The sequence below is a fragment of the Mustela lutreola genome, chromosome 7 (assembly GCF_030435805.1).
Source record: "Mustela lutreola isolate mMusLut2 chromosome 7, mMusLut2.pri, whole genome shotgun sequence".
NCBI classification, from domain to species: Eukaryota; Metazoa; Chordata; class Mammalia; order Carnivora; family Mustelidae; genus Mustela; species Mustela lutreola.
Window position 1 is genome coordinate 40,546,248 of NC_081296.1, and position 21,958 is coordinate 40,568,205.

At 37.3% G+C, this 21,958-nt stretch overlaps 1 protein-coding gene across 2 annotated transcripts in view; it reads right to left on the minus strand.

Annotated features, from left to right (window-relative positions):
- UACA (uveal autoantigen with coiled-coil domains and ankyrin repeats) overlaps positions 1-21,958 on the minus strand; it is an 87,405-nt gene that overhangs the window by 44,340 nt on the left and 21,107 nt on the right. Inside the window, exon 1 of one of the 2 annotated variants that reach the window (XM_059180541.1) lies at positions 98-537. The exons of the other annotated variant lie outside the window; for it this stretch is intronic. Coding sequence (XP_059036524.1) covers positions 98-136 — 39 coding nt within the window. The 5' untranslated portion in view covers positions 137-537. Of the gene's footprint in view, positions 1-97; positions 538-21,958 lie in introns of those variants that run through there. 2 annotated transcript variants of the gene reach the window in all.

The following is a 21,958-nucleotide window of genomic DNA, read 5'->3' on the forward strand; positions in this document are numbered from 1 at the left end:
GACTAAAATTAATTAAACAGCAGTACATTTTACAAAAATACAGCTCAGAAAGCCCAAGCGCAAGTCCTTCATGACACTAGACAGCAGGGATACCTACTCTGTTCTTGGGAGCACAAGAAAACCAACAGTTCATCATAGACAGGATTTAGTCTCTGGTTGCGAGCAGCAAACTACTGGGCATTAAGTTACAAAGCTCTGTGGCTCACAAAGCACGCCCTCAGACAAACTCCTAACCAGTGACTCCGTCCCTCGTTTTACAAATCTTCCTGTTCCACAGTCTTCATGCTGGGCTACACTTAGCTTGGATCTCTAGCGATATTTTCTTCGTCTTCAGGATCCTTCTCCGCCTTCATAACGCTTGAAGATTATCTTCCTTATGGAGCAGCCCCAAGTCAGGTACTGTAACTCCTCTGATTTCTTAATGTTTAGAAGCTGTCTTTCTCTGAAGCTGTCCCCCTCACGGACTCCACTGGAAAAGCTGACCAGCCCTCTACATCCTGCTGCCTCAACACTGCAACACAGAGGCTGCTGTGCATGACAAAAGCGTCCACCTCCGAATCCTCCCGTAAACAGTGCGGAGACAGCCTCCCATTGGTCAGGTTCTATTTCAGATTCCATAGGCCTTGACAGCTGAGTGATAGAGAGGGGCAGCTAAGAATATACTGTAAACGCATGCTTCTCCTCTGAGTAATAGATTTCAGGTCTACAGGAGACAAACGACTCAGAACACATTGTAAAACGTGCTTCTTATACATCGAGTGACGTTATGACAATACTGTTAAGAGGCAAATTTGGCTATTCCACAAGACGGTGTTTAAAACCAGTTTCAGTCTTAGGATCTATCATGAAGTTATAATTGCTTTGATAAACAGAATACAAAATGCTATTTTAAGCAAATGTGTCATACCCTAATTTAACACACACACGCACACACACACACAGAGTAATGTTTTCAAATTTTCTCCATTTTCCTTCATAGTCCTATCAGGCTTGCTGCATACAACCAGGTTTCAGTTTACAACCGCTGCCAGTCTGTCTCCTAACATGAGAAATGAGAAGAGCCAGAGGCACTGCCAAGACACTAAGTAGACTGTGTTATGATGAATACTTTCAACAAATTTTAAATTTAACTTACTACTCTTAATTTCTAAGTTTAGCGCCCTGGCTGATATGACAAGTAAGTATTTTATCAGTTGAAAATCAAATTATCTGGATTTAGGAATTACAAAAAAAATAAGCAGATTTTTACTAAAGGAGGCAAATGCATATTGAACACTGGGCCAGACTGTAAATACAACTCCATTTGGGGACAAAGCAGACCACTTTACATTCTTTATGACGTTCAACAATACTTGTACCAAAGTTCCTTCCATTATCAAGGAAAACAACAAACATCTGTGAGTTCCAGGCTGTTTCTTACCTTCTGTTACCATGGTAGCATGACAGTAATTTATACTTCCTCCAAAAAGACGAATTTGGGAAAACTGTTTCATGGCAATGCAAAACATTCCAACACAAGTGTTTATAGGAAGGAGGTTAACTGCTATACTATATAGATCATGCCGCCAGTTAAAAACTGTTATGAACTTCATCCACTTCAATCCACTTCCTACTAACTTTATAATATTAGGCACATATTCTAATTATAAAATATGTAAGTTCATACACCATAATATATTGAGACAATTATTTTTTTTCCCCAAATCACATTAGACATCACAATGGAGTCTTGGCTAGACCTTAAGACTCCACTCTATTTCACTCTTCTACAGAGGAAATCTGGGATGAAACTTGGGCCCTGTCCTTAGGTTAACAAAGCAAGCACATTCTATCTAGAAATAGGACTGCAAAGGAAATAAAAAGGAGGAAATCTGTAACAAGTAATAAAAACATGTAAGCAACTGTGCATGTTAAGCTTCAGGAAGACAGGATTTATGTGCCCTCCTCTACTGTCGTCCTCCTGAGCCTCTCCATTCTCTGTCACAATCTCCTGTTCCTACTCTCACACCCTCCTTGCTAGCTATTTCTCAAAAGCTCGAAGTCCCATTTTACTGTCCCCCTGCCTACAGATTCTTCTCTCACTTTCTAAAAAGACATTTCCTCAGGAGGCTTCCCAAACTTCATATCTAAACAACCCTAGCCTTACTCTACTCCTACCACTTTTTTTAAACTCCACACCCCACATGGGCTTGAACTCATGACCCCAAGATCAAGAACTGCATGCTCTACTGACTGAGCCAGCAAGGTGCCCCTGGTCCTACCACTCTTAACCTTCTTGCCCTGTTTTACTTCTCTTCATAATACCCATCAGTATCTGCCATCGTATCATGTTTATTTACCAGCTTACTGCTTATGTCTGCTTTTTGCTTCAAAAAGAATCAAAACAATCAGAGGGCTGACTGAATTCAACAGCACATTATAGAGGGGAGACAAGATGGCGGGGAAGTAGGAGGAGGCGCCATTTCAACCTGTACCCTAAAGTGAGCTGATTACCCACCAAAAAACTCCAATCACCCAAGAAATCAGCCTGAGATCAGAATTATACACGTCTGGATCTCTACGGGGGCAGAAGATGCCAGTGGGTAGGTAAAGCGGAGTGGGAACATGGGACTGATATCGGAAGATAAACAAAAGGGGGAGGGAGCCACGAGAGGCGATCCATAGGAAAGTAATACTCCAATACAAGAGTGCCCTGCGTCTGGGGACCAGCATTAACTTGGAGTCTGGCTGAAAGCGCTCAAAAAGAGCAAAAAATCACAAGGGGAAATTGTGGGAATCGGGGCAGTTAGGGGCTTAAGTCCCCGGACCCAGGACAGCCACCCCTGGAGCTGAGCCAGAGAGAGTGCAGTGGAGAAACCAGGTCTTGGTCCCTGAACTGCCAGAGTGCCTAAGAGATCGTTGGGTCTAGTGAGGGGCTGGGAGCCTCGCCAGACAGCAGAAGCATAGCCTTTTTGCAGTCTCCACACGCGTGCCATGCAGTGCTATCAGAGCCTGAGAAGTGCGTGCCCCACCCTCCCCTGAGAGAGGTGCGCAGAGGCGCCAGCCCAGTGCCCTCGGACCCAGGAAGACCAGGCACTCCCAGACCAGGCCAGCGGGAAAATCTCAGTGTGCCATCACTGCTTGGAACCTCTCTGGAGGTCCAGAGCTGCCCAGACAGCCACCGCTGTTGTGGTTTTGGGTACAAGCAGGAGTTCCTGCGTCTCCAGGGACCGTCACTAGAAACGTGCTCTCCCAGCGAGGTGAGTTCTCCAAGGGCGAACTTAAGTGCTTGCAGCACCTAAAGGGGAACAGACTGAGGCTTCTCTCTGAGAGGGAGGTCGGGGTGCAGTTTGCTTTCCTCTAAATAGCACATTATAAGGATTATACACCATGACCAAGTGGGGTTTATTCCTGGAATGCAAGGATGGTTCAACATATGAAAACTGATTAATGTAATACACCGCATTAACAGAATTAAGGACAGAAACCACATGAGCATCTCATTTGATGCTGAAAAAGCATTAGATAAGATTCAAACATCTTTCATGATAAAAACATTCAACAAACTGGAAATAGAAGGAAACCACTTGAACATATAAGGGCCATATATGAAAAGCCCATATATGGGCTTTAAAAAGCCATATATGAAAAGCTGACAACTTAGTGGTGAAAGAAGCAAGCTTTTCCTCTAAGATCAGCTTTTCCCATTCTCACCACATTTATTCACAGTTTTGGAAGTCCCAGCCAGAGCACTTAGGCAAAACAAAAAAGGAAATTTTATAAAAACTAGAAAGAAAGAAGTAAAATTATCTCTGTTTGTAGATGACATGATCTTGTATGTAAAAACACCCAAAAAAATTTCCACAAGAAAAAGAATTGTTAGAATAAACAAATTCAGCAAAGTTTCAAGATACAAAATCAACACACAGAAAATCAACTGTGTTCCTATGACTAAAAGTGAACAACCCAAAAACGAAATTAAGATAACATTTCCACTTAGAGTAACATTAAAAAGAATACAATAATTTGAGGCACATGGGTGGTACAGTTGGTTAAGCTTCTGCCTTTGGCTCAGGTCATGATCCCAGAGTCCTGGGATTGAGCCCCACAACTGGCTCCCAGCTCAGCAGGGAGCCTGCTTCTCCTTTTCCCTCTGTCACTCCCTGCTTGTGCACTCTCATGTGCTCTCTCTCTCTGAATAAATAAAAATATTTTTAAAAATACAATCATTAAAAACAAATAATCAAGGAGGTGAAAGATCTGTACACTGAAAACTACAAAACATTGCTGAAAGAAACTAGAGAATGCACATATAAATGGAAAGGTAGTGTTCGTGGCTTGTAAGACTTCATACTGTTAAGATATCAAAACTACCCAGAGCAATCTACAGATTAAATATAATCCCTGGCAAAATTCCAATGCCTTTGTGTTTTTTTGTTGTTGTTTTTTTTTTTTTTTTGCAGAAACAGAAAACATCTTAAAATTCATATGAATCTCAAGGGAACTCAAATAGCCAAATAATCTTGAAAAAGAAAACCGAAATTGGAGGTCTCATACTAATGATTTCAAAACATATTATAAAGCTACAGTAATCAAAACAAGTGCAGTACTGGGATAAAGACAGATACATAGACCAATGAAACAAAATAGAGAACTATTGAAATAAACCCTCATGTATGTTGTCGAATGATCTTCAAGGTTGTAAGGCTACTCACTGGGGAAGAGAGTTTCTTCAACTAATGGTGCCGGGGAAACTGGATATCCACATGCAAAATAATGAAGTTAGGCCCCTTATCTTACACCATATACAAAAATTAACTTAAAATGATTAAGACCTAAATTTAAGATGTGACCACAAAGCTGTTAAAAGAAATTATAGAGAGGAAACTTCATGACACTGGATTTGACAATGATTTTTTAACATAGGACACCAAAAGCAAAATCAGACAGACAAATGGGATTACACTGAACTTAAAAACTTCTGTACATCAAAACAAAAACTTCTGTACACCAAAGGACACAACCAATAAATTAGTGCAAGGGCGAACTATGGAATGGGAGAAAATATTTGCAAATTATGTTACATACAGGGCTAATACGCAGAGTATATGAAGAACCCTTATAACTCAGTAACAAAGAAACAAATAACCCAATTAAAAATTGCCAAATGACTTGAATAGACATTTCCCCAAGGATAATACACAGATGACCAACAAACATACAAAAAGATGCTCAACATGAGTAATCATTAAGGAAATGCAAATCAAAATCATGAGCTATCACTTCACATAATGAGAATAACTATCAAAAAACAGAAAACAGTAAGTGTTGACAAAAATGTGGAGAAAGTGGGGCCCCTGTGCACTGTTGGTGGGAACGAAAAATGGTGTAGCTACAACAGAAAACAGGATGGCATTTCCTCAAAAAATTTTTAAAAATTTAAAATGGAACTAGTACATGATTAATGCAAAGTCAGAGAGGGATCTGTCCAGTGATGTTCACAACAGCATTATTCACAATAGACAAGATGTGGAAGTAACACAAATGTCTGCTGATGAATGAAAAGATAAACAAAATGTGATATACACATGCAATGGAACATTATTCAGCTATAAAATGGAAGGAAATCCTGTCACATGCTATGATATGGATAAATCATGAGGATATTATGCTAAATGAAACAGACCAGTCCCCCAAAAGACAAATACTGTATAGTTTCACTTACATGAGGTATCTGAAATAGTCAAATCATAATGTGGTAAAATAAAGGAAGTAAAATGGTGATAACCAGGAGCTGGAGGAAGAGGGAAGTGAAGAGTTATTGTTTAATGGAAATAGCTTTTCAGATTTGCAAGATGAAAAAATTCTGGAGACCAATTACACAATAATGTGAATATACTTAACACTACTGAACTATACACTTGAAAGTGGGTGAAATGGTAAACTGTACCTGTTTTTTAGCACAATTAAAAATAGAAATAATAAAATGAAAGAAATGTAATCTCTCACAATAACATAATTAATATCTTTTTTTAAAAAGGCAGTGAGGGGGGTACGCCTGGGTGGCTCAGTTGGTTGGACGGCTGCCTTCGGCTCAGGTCATGATCCCGGAGTCCCGGGATCGAGTCCCGCATCGGGCTCCCAGCTCCATAGGGAGTCTGCTTCTCCCTCTGACCTTCTCCTCGCTCATGCTCTCTCTCAAATAATAAATAAAATCTTAAAAAAAAAAAAAAAGGCAGTGAGGGGGGTGCCTGAGTTAAGCCTCTGCCTTCAGCTCAGGTCATGGTCTCAGAGTCCTGGGATCGAGCCCCACATCAGGCTCTCTGCTCCGCTGAGAGCCTGTTTCCTCCTCTCTCTCTGCCTACTTGTGATCTCTGTCTGTCAAATAAATAAATAAAATCTTTAAAAAAAAAAAAGGCAGTGAGGGTATAGACCAAACAAGATTAGCTATAGCTTGACTGTTCCAGCTGAGTTATAGGTTCATCTGGATTCATTATAGTAAGTTATTCTCTCAACTTCTATATATTTCACACACTTGATACAGGGTCTGATAAATCTGGTTGGCGTATAAATTTGTAATCTATATTACATTATATTGCTTAAACACCAATGCCCTTTGCAGACTCATTGATATGGCAGGAAATGCAGCACATCCTCTCTGGATTAAAACTATTAACATTTTAACATACTTTAATGACTCCACAGGCATATGCTAACAAGATAAGCCCTGTGATATCAAATGGAAGCATTCTAAAAAGAAGCAATAAGTTTTTTAAGGAGCACTAATGTTTATTGGATATTACAATAAATACCCTTCTAAAATCAGGGACTGCATGCAGTCTTTTGAAAAAAAAAAAAGATATTCATCAAACTCAGAACACAGAAAGCCAAAATATATACAGTAAATGTAAAAATACAGCTGTTTCTAGAGAATACACAGGACATTCTAACACAAGTAGTTATTTTGCTTTCTAGACCTAATGGGATGGTAACTTTAAACTCCAAATCAACATAAAGGAAGTCACTTAAAAGTTTTGATAATGACTCCCTCATATTAATATCAATTGTAAATTCATACCTTTTTTGAAAATTATAAAATGTTTAAAATGCTATAAAAGTAATACACTTCCAGTGTAGCAAATATATAATACACTTCAGTTTGTATGTTAAAATACAGAACGTATAATTCCACCATGCAGAAAGACCATTATTAAAAATGCTGTATATTAATCTCTAATCTCTATTCTATAGAAGATCTAATCAAGATTTGTCTTAAACCTACATTGAATCCAACAGTTGCCTCATTGACTCAATATTTAGGATAGAAGGTCTCCTGAGAAGAAATTTATAGATGTTAATAATCAAGGAGACTTTAAAATATATGCAAATCCACATAAAATACTTATATTTAAGAGGTAGACTCGATAGATTACAGTCAAAATGACTGATGGCCCATTTTAACCTAAAGGCAACTTTTTATTGATTATTCCAAAGAGAAATATACAGGATAACAGTAAAACTTTCAAAGAAAATTGTTTAAAACCAAGAGGAGTCAAAATATCTAATTATTTAACAAAAATACTTAATAATTTTGGTGTCATGGACCCCTTTAAGAATCTGATGGAAGCAATGAATCCTTCTTTAATTATATATAAGCACATACTTGGAAAAATTCACATTTATTTTCAGAGTTCACTGATCTCCCTACAAATATGGAGTCCATGAACCCCAAAATAAAAAGCCCATAACATAAAAAGAAGTAGCAAGATATTGTTGTCTTTTATACGGTTTAGAAAACAAGTACTGGAGAACTGCCAGAGGACTGGATAATTTAGTTGTTCAATAAAAATTTACTGAGCATCTATGCAGAAAGGGATCCTCCTGAAATCTGATCGTATTCTAAACTGCAGTAATGCATCAAACAAAGACATGATCTATCTAGTTATATAAGACAGAAATCTAAAAATCAAGTCTTAATACCTTCCATCCCCTTGGTCTTCCATCACCAAATCCTGGTGATTTCAATTCCCCATTATTGCTCAAACCCCACAGCTCACTGTCATGTACACCATTATTATCCTACTTCAAGTTAGCAGCATTTCTCACCAGGACGACCACAGTGTTGAACGGGTCTGGCCATATTCATTCTAACCCTTCTCTATATTCTCTACACTGTAGCCAGAGTGGCTTTTCTGAAATGTAAACCTAGTCATACCAGTACCACTAGCACTCCCTTCCATGTACACTGTCCCACCCCACTTAATATGCTTCAGCACTTTTCTATTCTTGTAGGACAAAGACAAAATTCCTTAATGGAGTCTATGACTTCCTGAGCAGTGTTGCCCCTACAAATCTCTTCAGCCTCATCACATGAAAACGTGAACACTGTTTCTCATGTTGTAAATGCAGATACTGAATCACTACTCCTAGTGAAATTTTGTCCATTATAATTAGTTGCAGAATAATTCGAGAATCCTATTATTACAACCTCTTGTCCAGTGCTTTCCATTAATTATGTCGTTTCCACTTCTCTAATCACCTGAAAATAAATTTTTGATGTAAAAATGCAAGTGTATTTTAAACATAGGTTTAGATGTCCTTCATAGCAAAAAATAAAAAAATAAAAAGGATGAAAAATTCCACATTTGCATATCTAAACTTTTAGAAGCACCCACTACATGTCATGAATGGCACGAGGGATACAGCAGTGAATAAGCCAGCCTAAGTCTCTTTTTTTAAAAAACCACTTTATCGAAGCATGACTGAAGTGCAAAAAGCTCTACATATTTAATGCATAAACTCAGTGAGTTTGAGGATAAGTATACACCCGTAAAACCATCACAACCATCAAAGCCTTAAACTACCAGAGGCTCTCTTCTAATGGAATTTGATGTTCTAATAGGATAAGATAAGGTAAGCAATTAAGGAAACCCAGAAAGTATCCGGTGAGAACAGAGGGGGAGATATGATGGAATGCTGGCGATTGATTAGAGTGGATAGACTGGTAACCCCAAAGTTGTGAGAAGGTGATATTGATGACGGGATTCAAATGAAAAGTAGCAGCCGGCCTGTGAGAATTTCCATCTCAGATGGAGGCATCAACTAGTGAAAGCAGTTTAGCATATTTGGAAGAAGGCCAACATAGTTGACATATAATGAGTACAAAGGATCACAGAATGAGATGAGGGAGGTGAGGGCAGGTACCACCAAACTTAAAAGTAGGTTTCCCCACGTGTCTTACACATTTTTCAAAAGACCATTCTTTTTCATAGGGATCTTCTGGCCACTTTAGAATCAAGACTAAAAAGAAAAATTCATCCCAGCTTACTATTTTTTTTTCACTTCCAAGAATTTAAAAATAACCAGCTAAATCTCAACTAGCCTTGAAATGTTTATAAGATTAATCAATTATTTTAACATCATAGATATTAAAATCCACCTCGCCCACATCAGAGCTAGAGAGCTGAACAAACCTGGCAATGAACTACACTAAAAAATCCACCATAAAAGGAATGACAGCACCTCCAAAAATAGGATTTCACAATCACATCTACAAGATAAGTCTCCTCAAATAAAAAGAACATAGGGGCAACTAAATAAAGTCTTCTCCAGTTGGAAAAAAAAATCCTAAATATAAACTAAACAACATGTACGTTTAGGCAAACTGCCCTAAATACCTAATTGAACCAATGAACAGGCACTGATAGTACTCTACAATTATCAACAATCCTGGTTACTAAACCCAAGACAAGCTCTGCCGCAGCTGAAAACTGAGCAAACAGCAGAAAGCAAAGCTCACAAAGCATAAACATTCCTTACAGATTAGGCTGCACAATTAAGAACTGTTCTACAGTTCATTGGATTGGTGATAATTAAAAATATTTCCCTCATTCCATGTGGTCCAAAGGTTATTTATCACCCACCCCCGCCTTATATAACCTGCAAATTAGAGCTTACGTAATAGAAGAAGCAAAGAATGTTAAAATAAACCAGAAAAACAAAAGCTGTACATCCATCCAGCATCTCTATCCCTGGCCCCTCTCTCTTCCCTTTCTCATTTTTCTTTAATCTTTATTTAATTATGCCCCATCCGCTTTTCTTTCTCTCTCAAGCCTGCCACTGCACCACTGGAAGTATGTACTTAGGACTCAGTGAAACAAATAAGGGAAAGGGAAAATTATAAGCCATTGAGCACATTTCTGACCAAGACAGTAACAAGCGAAATCTTTCTTTAATGGAATTTCTCTCATAAAAATACCATGGAGACCAAAAAGGTAGTAATAATGTTATTATTACTATTTAAATAATAAATCTAACATCTTCAGAACTGAAGGTGGGTATGAAATCTGAAGGGGAAAAAAATCTTTGAAGAACTGGAGAAGAAAGATTTAGCAAGCACTGCTTTGATAAGATTTCTTGACCACCAGGTTTGGGCCTATTCTAGTCTGCTGTATAAATACCCCTCCCTATTGCAGGGGTTCCTTAACAAATTCCTCTAACAAGTTCCTATAACAAATGTCCCTTTACTAAACTTGTCTAGGCACCCAAAAGAGTTTATGACAAATACAGACAGGATATCACCTCTCTGATTTTATTAAGTATCATTCATTTTGTAATATCATTTATTTTACCCTCCCTCACTAGCAGAAGCATTAAATTCCAAATAAATGCAGATCTTAAACACAATAAATGATGTTTATCATACAAGAATAGAGCTTTCAAGCTGCAGAAGTAGATTTAAAATGTTAACCAAGTGGTTATTTGGGAAAAGTAAACTTTGTCCCTAGACAATGTTATAGAAAAATGTATTCAAATTAGAGTTCTTTAAGTGCCTAAGTGCCAGGAGTGAAATTATTTAAATATAAGGTTTATTAGGAAGGTCTATTATGACTCCTACCCAAACCTACACACAACCAATGAACAGAGTAATACTTCTGGTGAGTTTTAACAAACGTTTTCACCAATGTCTGATAGATTATATATATATATATATATATATATATATATATATATATATATATATATCTGTCCTGTTTTGAGATAAATATATATATATTTTTTCTCTCAAAACAGGACAGATTTAGAAAGCATTCTGTGTTTATTCCTAACAAAGTCAAGAGCAAAACAGATACACTTATAAAAAAGCCTCTCATGAGATTTGACCGCAATGAAAAATAAGAGCTATTTTTTTGTTCACTTGGCTATTTTTTTCTTGGCTTTGTAAGGAAACATTAGCTAAACAAAAATATGTTGCAAATACTCAAAAGACTCTTCAAGAAGTAACCTGATAGAAACCTTACACTACAGGCCAATATTTTTAAAATCTAAAATGAGAAATATAAACACACAGAGGGTTTTAGGAAAATGTGTGGTTTTGCAAACACATCAGAAGTTAATTGCTTTCTTTTTTACTTACTGAATGAATAAAACAGTTCTATACAAAAGTCCAACTCCTCGTACACACTTATTTTACAGAGGATATCCTTCCTTTGAGTCTTAATAAATGTCTCCCATGTTAAAAATACATAGCCAAGGTAATAATTACTTTCATAATACTTACATAAATAATAAAAAGCACAATATTTAAATTAAAGATTCAACTTCAAAATTGTTTCAGAAATACTTCTAAGTGCATTATATATACATAATTGTTAAACTTTAAGAAGAACTCAAGTCATACTGTTTTTTTCTAGTCTATTGTTATTTCTTTCCAAATTGGGCATAAAGAAACTAAGTAGTTTACAGTGGTGAATTGTGCAGCTACTATTTATTTATTTATTTTATTTTTTAAGGATTCATTTATTTGACAGAGAAAGAGAGAGAGCACAAGCAGGAGAAGCAGGAGAAAGAGAAGCAGACTCCCTGCTGAGTGGAGAGCCCAATGTGGGGTTTGATCCCAGGATCCTGGAATCATGGCCTGAGAGATGCTTAACTGACTGAGCCACCCAGACAGGTGCCCCCCACCAGTACTCATTCCTTTAACACCTATAAGCCCATCTTTGTGCCATGTGACCTTGCCATGCTTCCCATCAAGAGATAGTATTTATTTCTTCATCCCTTAAATCTGAGCTGGACTTGTAAATTATTTTGACAGATAGGATGTGGCATAAGACCTTATAAGACTTCTGAATCTAGGTCTCAAGAGATCTTGTAGCTCCCCATCTGGACATACTACCAGCACGGCATGAATAAGCTATCCTAGAGCACCAGAGATCTTGAGAGAGCAGGATCCCAGTCACCCAACCATGACGCTAGCAGTGCTGGCTAGCATAATATGCCAGATATATCAGTATGGCCATTTTAGACCAACCAACCCCTAGAGGAGCTTCCAAAAGACAACAGCCGCATGAGTAATTCCAGAGAAGACCAGCGGAACAACCATGCAACAGAGCCCAGCTCAAATTGCTGACCCATGCAGTAAACAGCAAATAAAGTAGCTGTTGTTTTAAGCCACTAGATTTAAACCTAGGGCTGTCTGACGCCAGGGCTTATGCTCTCTCCACTAACTAAAGCTGCAATTTCTTCTTTGGTTTGGAAACAAATATATCTTGTAGTCTAATTCAATTTTATTGATAGTATACAAAAGCAGTCAAGTTGAGAAATAGTATTTTTTTACCCATTATCTTAAAAAAGAGCATGAAAAATAAAAATAACTAATTGGAAAAGGGGATGAGTTAAGCACACTAATATACCTTTCTACCACCTTAAAAGAAAATAGATACATTGAAATCTGTAATTATAGTAATATGAAACTGATAAAATTTTGTACAAAAAGTACTTTCCATTCCCAAAGATACACCAGCATTCATTTAAACTAACAGCATTCATATGCATTTTAGCCATAAAAACTAAATCTACATGTGATCTAAAAGAAAATCTGAATGGCTATGCAATAAAAATTAAGAAACCACTAATTTTTGGGGCGCCTGGGTGGCTCAGTGGGTTAAAGCCTCTGCCTTCAGCTCGGGTCATGATCTTGGGGACCTGGGATCGAGCCCCACATTGGGCTCTCTGCTCAGCGGGGAGCCTGCTTCCTCCTCTCTCTCTCTTTGCCTGCCTCTCTACCTACTTGTGATCTCTGTCAAATAAATAAATAAAATATTTTAAAAAAAAAAGAAACCACTAATTTTTATGAATCTAATAAAGTCTGTGACTTTAAACAATAAAATATTGCTACTGTAGTGTTTAATGAGAATATACTTATCCTTGAACAGAGACACTGCACTAGGAGTAGGCCATGACAAAACAGGAACCCCAATATTAATGACTGACAAACACTTCTATATATTAAGCGTTGGCCAACATTTTCTGTGAAGGACTGGATAGTAAATATTTTAGAATTTGCAGGCCATACGGTCTCTATTTTAACTACTCAACTCAGCCATTATAGAGTAAAACAGCCATAGACAGTATATAAAGAATAAGCACGGTTGTGCTCCAATAAAACTTTACTTCTAAAAACAAGCAGTGGGCCATAGTTTGCCAAGCCCTGTTTTCGGTGCTCAATTATCTTCAGCCAAAACATACTGCGTTTATTAGCTATGATCAAGCTAATTTGTTTGTCCTTTACAATAAGAGAGAACACTGTGTTCATATTCTACTATCTGCAAAATAGCACTACGTATATATGGACAGTAAATTCTGTATCATCATGGCTCAGCTATGGTGCCCATTGTTTTGTCAAACATGAACCCAGATGTTGCCAGGAAAGTAGTCTGTAGATGTGACTGACCTCTAAAATCTGTTGACTTGAGTTAAAGGAGATTATCCTTGATAATGTGGATAGGCCTTAAGCAATCGCTTTAAAACCTTAAGAGCTAAAGAGTCCCTGACAAGAAGCCATTCTGTCTCATTGACTGTAACATAGAAATCCTGCGTGAGTTCCTAGCCTGCCCCCCTGCCTTACAAAATTTTGGATTTTCTAGCCCCCACAATTGTGTAAGTTAATTCCTTACAGTAAATAAATATCTCTCATATAGACAGATAGATATAGATACATAAACAAGTATCTCTTACTAGCTCTATTTCTCTGGAGAACCCAGATACAGTATATTAAAGTAATATACGACTAAATTTAAAATATAGAATTCTGATCTTTTGTCCATCATCCGGAATTAAATTGTGGTAGACTGTATTATTATTATTGAAACTATTCATTCCTGTTTCCTTGCAAGATTATTATTATACACACACACATATATATTTATGTATCTCTCCCTATGTAGATGTGTGATTTGTGTATCATCTCATAGAGAAAGAATGGCCATCCCTAGGTTATTGACTTGGGGATCACCTAGGAGATATGATTTGGCCAACAGAATGTGAACAGATGTGATACATATCACCTCTAAGCAAAAACTTGAAGCAATAATCCAAGTTTGTGCCAGCCTTCTTGATTCAGTCAAGAGACTAGCATAATAGCTATAATAGCTAAGGGCTATTATAAGGGCTTTTCCTTTAGCCTTGGTTCTGGAGGGGAGCCACAGGCTGCTTCTACAGAGCTTACACACAGTCTACAACATATAGTAGGAAATGTAAATTTGTTATTTTGAAAAACCACAGTTGTAATTACTGCAACAAAGCTGAACCCTGCAGACATTGCCACCAGAAGCAGGGTGTAACCTTAACAACCTACCACGACCAAAAATAATAAAAATATGTGATGTGGGCTTCAAAGCTGGGTGATGGATAGCAAGGAACGGTTATTGGAGGTTGGCAAATGGCAAACCACATCATGTAGTGGTAAATGAAACTGTTTAACATGTAAAAAATGAAATAACTTGGTGAAAAGACTGGACTTGTGATTGGCGTCCGAAGTTTGAGGGGGACAGTCTTGTAGGGCTGAGCCCTTAACCTGTGGGGTCTGAGGTAACTCTAGGTAGTCAGTATTAAGATTAAGTTAAACTACAGAACACCAGGTTGATTCTCACAGAGAACTGGGGAATTGCTTGGTGTGGAAAAAACATACACACTTGAAGTACAAAAGAACCATTCAGTGAATAGTGAGGAAAGGAAACAAGTGTTTTCCTTTCACCCAGTAAACCCTTTCAATGAAACAAAATGGCTTGGAAGAGGACTCCCCACAGGAAGAGACTAAGGATGTGGTCCCACAGAAGCCTAATAAGCTCAAGATAGCTGTATTGAAGTCTAGAGAATAAGTTATATGCCAAAGAATCAAGGATATAGTAATTAGCACATGGGTCTGACTCAACAAAATAGTTAAAATAAATAAATAAATAAATAAAATAAAAGACATAAAGCAGCTTCTAAAACAACCCAGCCTGGGCTGAGTCTGTTACTCTTCTAGATCCTATTTGGGTCTCCAGGTTTCTATAGGTAAGAAGCAGGCCAGGAAAAGCTGTTCAACCCTTACCTCATTCTCCAGCCAACAAGAGCATACCCTTCAATACTCTATTCAAATACAGAGAAGGATGATATATTAAAGGAAACACCTACAAAGGGCATGGTCGAGAGCCATGGAAAACAATGGACTAGGGGGCTATACACAGGAGCATAACCAGCGCAAAATCAAGGAGCATCCCCTACTGCCAAGAAAAGGAGTCCTCATTATATTTACCCAACAGGACTTTTACAATTAAATATCAGGGACCCAGTGACTGCTGGGTGTCTCCCTCCTTCCCACTTCTTTACAGAAATGTTTACTGTCAATGTCCCAACACTGTTCCATCACTGTTATGTTGGAAAGATAGAGAGTAGAAGATAACTGGTTTCTGGATCAAGGAAATCTATATACATAAAAGACATACAAATTCTAATGAGGTTCTAGACTTCAAAAGTAATGTGAGTGAAAGAATTCTTGAGGTATTTCCCATGACAAAGGGAAAAATATATTTTGTAAGCAGAAGAGAAGACAGTTGGCATTTGTGATGAAGAAGACAAATCATGGTAGGTGACATTATTGTTCACTTTTTACCAACCCCATCCTTGGAAGAGGCTTCCACACTCCTGCCTCTGATTTAGAACTTGTTTTCACTTCCAGTGGGAAGAGTATCTGTCCCTATGCCTCCCTGCTCAGAGCCCAGTCACGTAACATGCTTTGGCAGTCATGACGCACTGCACACCTGAGCAAAGGCTTTAAGAGCCATCACTTAAATCACAACGACCATCACGGGCTGGTTGCAGCCAGCCCTCTGAGTTCTCACTACCATGCAAATGGCAGATCCAGACAGAGGCTGCTCCTTCAGTCTGGGTCTCTGAATGAAAACGTGTGGAGGGGAGCGAACCGCTCTGTACAGGTAGCTCAAAGGCTACGTGTAATGTAATATTGTTATAAATCACCAAAATTTGTGCGTTGTTTGTGCAGGAAAGCTGGTTAGTACAGAAATTGAATGAAACAAAAAGGTAAGGGCGCCTGGGTGGCTCAGTGGGTTAAGCCGCTGCCTTCGGCTCAGGTCATGATCTCAGGATCCTGGGATCCAGTCCCGCATCGGGATCCCTTCTCAGCAGGGAGCCTGCTTCCTTCTCTCTCTCTCTGCCTGCCTATCTGTCTACTGTGAACTCTCTCTGTCAAATAAATAAATAAAAATCTTAAAAAAAAAAAAAAAAGAAAGAAAGAAAGGCCTCTTTCTTTAAAAAAAAAAAAAAAAGTAAGAGAAAAAGAAATATGAGATGCATGGCTATTATTTTGGTAGGTGACGATAGTATGAGACACCTGCAGTTGTAGGTGAGTACAGTTCATGATGGATCGATGTTTCTATGACATCGTATGGGTAAATACGGTATGGGTAAATATGGATTCTATAGAGGATAAAGCAATTCCGTTTAGTTGCTGGAAGTAAGGTTGTGGCAAAAATAAAACTAAAGTTGCAAACCTGATAAATTAACACTCATTGTTAATAATAAACACTTCACATAGTCCTCAACTATAATAAAAAAAGAATTTTACTACCATCTTCATTTCCCATATAAAGCAAAAGAAACCTAGGGAGGTTCAGTAACTTGCCAACATTAAATAACTATTAAGTGGCAGAGTTAAAATTCAAATTCCAAGACTAACTAATTTTAAACTTCAATTAAAGGAACATATTATTTAGTAATCATTCCACTGAAGTGATAACTGGGTTTTATACTTTTTACTAATTCTATAAGATAGATGCAAGAGAAAGCTGATACCATAAACTCAGTTCTAAATCTGAATTCTATTAAATATTATTGATGATGAATTGTTTTCTTTTATACTCTATAATATTCTTATTAGTGTGACAACCAGGAGTCTAAAACAATACATTTTTTATTTTTACTTGGTACATTTTCTTAAATTTAGGCTATAGTAATTCAGAATTTTAAAGATTCAGATAAGTAATGGCCTAAATTTACCTTGTCAATAAGAAAAAGATTTCCCAGGTAAATTAATAATGCATTAAAATGAGTGATGCATCTTAGACTAAAAAAAAACACTTTAAAAACCATTTATAGCCCCTACACTGCTCAAATAAACCACAAATAAGAGTTATTTCTTGCTACATAATACACGTTCATTGTAGAAAAACTAGATAACTAATATGTATGCCCCCCAAAAAGGTGGAAAATAAGAAACGATAACCTAGCAAAACCACTACTAAGAGATAAATAACTATATTTTCTTACGTCTCTTCATACTTCTCAATACACGATACACATTTACTTTTAAAATCAAAATGAGAACATATTATATACATATTTCGTATAAACAATTATTCTTAATAGGAATTCAACAGAATAGCTTATGAGTGAATACTCCTAACTTGGAGAATTCCAAATCTTTATTAAAGTATCAACCTTTCTGGCTCCCTCTGCTGGCAACTAAAAGCTTTTTTTCTTTGCAAATAAGTGTGAAAAATCGAAGGAAAAGAAGCATTAATTAATCATTGTTAAAAACACTAAAAACCTGTCTGAATGTACTGTTTGGCGAGAAAGTGTACAGTGGACAATTTTTGAGTGAATTCCTATCAGCCAACAGGGATTTGGCATCAGAAAACCCTGGACTGAGTTCCTAGCTTGATCACTTATTTGCTAATGACCTTGGTCAAATTACTTAAACCTTCTGAACTTCAGTATGCTCATCTGTAAAAGATCAACCACCTCACTAGTTAGAAAAATAGAGTTAATATATTTATGCCTTGGGTTGCTCCGAAGTACTGAAACAGAGTAAGTGCAAGATAAGTGGCAGTTAAGTATTACTACCACTACTACTACTACAACTACAACTACAACAACTACTTCTATCACCACCAAGGTGCTCAGCTATGGTTAGAAAGAGTAAGTACTAAAGAATTCGAACAGGTCTACTTTCATAATATAAACTTACTGTACCTAAGACTTTTTAAAAACTTCCTGTTGCTCTCAAGATCAAAGTCCTTAACATGATCTCAAATATTCTTCATGGTCTGGCCCCTGTTGACCTCTGAAGTATAATTATTGAAGTTGGATATTCTCTCTCCAGCCCTCCAATCTCTTTTCAGAGGGAGTTCTTCAGAAGTACCGAGTACTCTCACAACGTACCTGAGAACACCCTTCCCTTCCCCTATGCTACTTAACAATAACCTGGTTTTTTAGGTTTTCTCTGAAAAGCTCAGCTTTTTCAGAGAAACTTTCTCTGACTTCCAAGTCAGGCCTTCCTTGTTATGTATTCTGGAATACCTCTCCTTCATAGAGCTTATCACGTAGAGTGGTAGCTTGATATGTAAGTGTGTGAGCATTGTAATAAGGTCTCCCCCATTCGTCTGTCTACATGTTCCTCAAGAGCACTGTGTCCTCACAACCTAGTCACTTCTCTGCATTAAGTAGGCAATTAAGTATCTGTTGAGTGACTAAAGACACTGAAATTAACAGATACTGAAATTAGAGAATTCTTTCTAAACCTAACTACTTCAGATAGAAGGTGACCATATAGATAATATTTACAAATATTTGGCTTTGTATTGCTTTTTAGGTCAGGGTAGCTGATAGAAAATACACATACACTCAGAAAAAGTTGTGTCCTTCCAAGAGGGGAATCTTTAAGGACATAGAAACCTAATATATGACAGTCTTAATTAATACTTCGAACTCAAATTTTTAAAAACTTTAATGTGTGTGGTTTGTTTTTTGTAACAACTATGCAACTGAAATGTGTCTGAAACTAAGTGTTTCATACTGTACTAGGGAGTTTCATTTTTCAAGGAAACCTGTGGTAAATGAATTCCTAGAGCTAACAATAACCTAACAGGTGTACTTCGTGGTTTCTTTGGTAAGTAGGGATACTGCACTCTTTTAAACCAAGGTGTACCTACAATTGCCTTGAAGAGTTTGACCCTTTTACAGATTATATTCTTTTTTTATATAGTAAGTATTCCCAAGTATATATGGTAAATTTTGGCCCCAAATGGCTTTTTCCTCTATTCATTTACACCAAGCCAAAAAATAAAATCTGGAAAGTCCAAACCAGGCAACGAGTTTGCAATACATTTCTCAGATTAAAATCTTTATTTGATAGACTTATTTGGTGAAAATTAATAAAGAGAAAGCTCACTAAAACAGAGTCAGGAAGTCCGAAGGGAAGCTCTCAGGCTCTACCACTCCTCAAACTGCAGACCCAACAGCAAAAGACACACTTGCACATCAGTACTATTAGCTACTACTTTACTACCTCAACAGGAGGGGGAAGTTTTCCTCAGGTCCCAGCCAGCCAGTGAGAGTCACAACTCATGAAAAGCCACCATACACCAAGCTCCACTTTACTCCAATGGACTTTTTGTTTATAACGGCCCTTCTAACTGCCCCCAACCCTTTCCTTTATGAAAGTGTTCCTCTCCTTGATTATCAGGACTTCCCTGTGGTTTTGCAACAGTTTGCTTACCCTAAATTGTAATTCTCCACTATCCTCAAATAAACTCATTTTTGCTGATAAAATAACTGACAGTTTAACTTTTATTTTATTTATTTGACAGAGAGGGAACACAGCAGGCATAGTGGGAAAGGGAGAAGCAGACTCCCCACTGAGCAGAGAACCTGCCGTGGGACTCAATGCCAGGACCCTGGGATCATGACCTGAGCCTAACGCAGATGCTTAAATGACTGAGCCACCCAGGTGGCCCTGGCAGTTTTACTTTTTTTTTTTTTTTAAGATTTTATTTATTTACTTGACAAAGAGAGATCACAAGTAGACGGAGAGGCAGGCAGAGAGAGATAGAGGGTTGTTAGTACATCCTATAACTGCAAAGTAGTTATTTTCTTCCCCACAAGCCCATTATACGTAGAAAATCCAGAAATTAATTGCTTCCCTTGTTATATTAAAGGAAATTAAATTTTAAAATATATCTCAGATTAACAGAAACAAGACCTCAGGGAATCATTGAGTCCAGGAATGGTAAAAACCTGGTGTGGATGTGGCTATTCCCATGGCGAATATGGATTAATCAATCTTAGCACTCCTTCTAGTCATCAAAACACCATGGCTTGAATATTTGCAGGGGTAAACTTGCTTCCTGATTAGGGACAGACTGGATGGAAGTAGTCAGTCCACTGGTCAGCTATTTAGTTCTCCTTGTATACATTAATAAGATGACACTTAACACCACAGTGAACTTGAGGTGTAACTCAGCATCTTTGAATCTGCTTGCCACTTCCCCTGCTTGTGCTTCCTCTCTCTCTCTGACAAATAAATAAAACCTTCAAAAAAAAAAAATCCACTAATCAAACAGGGATTATACTAATGGACCATCCTCCAACTTGCTTTTTGCACATAATAAATATATTTTGGACATCTTGAAAAGTCTAAATGATAATTTCTAAAGATTTATAATTTTCCATGATCAGAGAAAACAAAAATTTTTAAAAGGAGCAAATAACAAATGCTTTAGTTTTACTATCTTTGTTATTTCAGGTATTCTAAATTGATTTTAAAATTTAATGTTGGGTGGATCATAATACTAATATTGTACTGAGAGATACCTTTATGGGAAACACCTCTGCTTTGGGGTTTGAAAGAAATTGCCAAATTTCTAAATTAGTTAATTTTCATGTTTTAAAAATATTTAACAACTATTAAAAGTAATTTTGAGTGTTTCACATTCTATTTTATATCATTCCACTAAACAGCTAAGAAGAATAATTTAAATATGGCATGAAGTAATAAGTAGTTTCCATATTTGGTAGGATATTTTAACTATTTTGTTTTTATTGTCAAATTCTTATAGTGAATTATTCTAAAAATTATATTTTATTATACAACTGGAATTAAAATATTTTGTACTCATTTTAATACAATGCCAACATAGGGGCACCTGGGTGGCTCAATGGGTTAAAGCCTCTGCCTTCAGCTCAGGTCATGATCCCAGGGTCCTGGGATTGAGCCCCACATCAGGCTGTCTGCTCAGAGGGAGCCTGCTTCCTCCTCTCTTTTTCTCTGCCTGCCTCTCTGCTTACTTGTGATCTTTATCTGTCAAATAAATAAATAAAATCTTAAAAAAAAAAAAAAAGAATGCCAACATAATCAAAGGTCTTCAAATAATATTTTCTGTACTTGAGAAATGGAGCTTCAATATCTTCATTGTCAATATCTTTATTAGTCTGCTTTATTATCTTTATCTTAATTATCTTTATTATCATCTTAACAAAGGGACTGTACTTACTTAAAATGAGGTGATTATTCTTTTATTTATTGGAAGAGAGAGAGCACATGCATATTCAAGCAGGGGGAGAGGAAGAGGAAGAGAATTTCAAGCAGACTCTGCTCTGAGTGTGGAGCCCAACTTGGGACTTAGATCAGGACCTGAGCCAAAATCAGCCAAAAACCTGATGCTCAACTGAGTCACCCAGGTGCCCCTTGGGGTGATTATTCTAATTGTAGTTAACAAATGCTTCCGCTTGTAAGCTTTTGGCTGATGGTGACAGAGCACATGAACTTTGCTAATGGCAGGGCTAGGCACTGTGTGTCACAAGAGTTTCAGCTCACTGGTTACCAAATGCTGATGAGTGATACTCTTAGGTATTGTGAGAG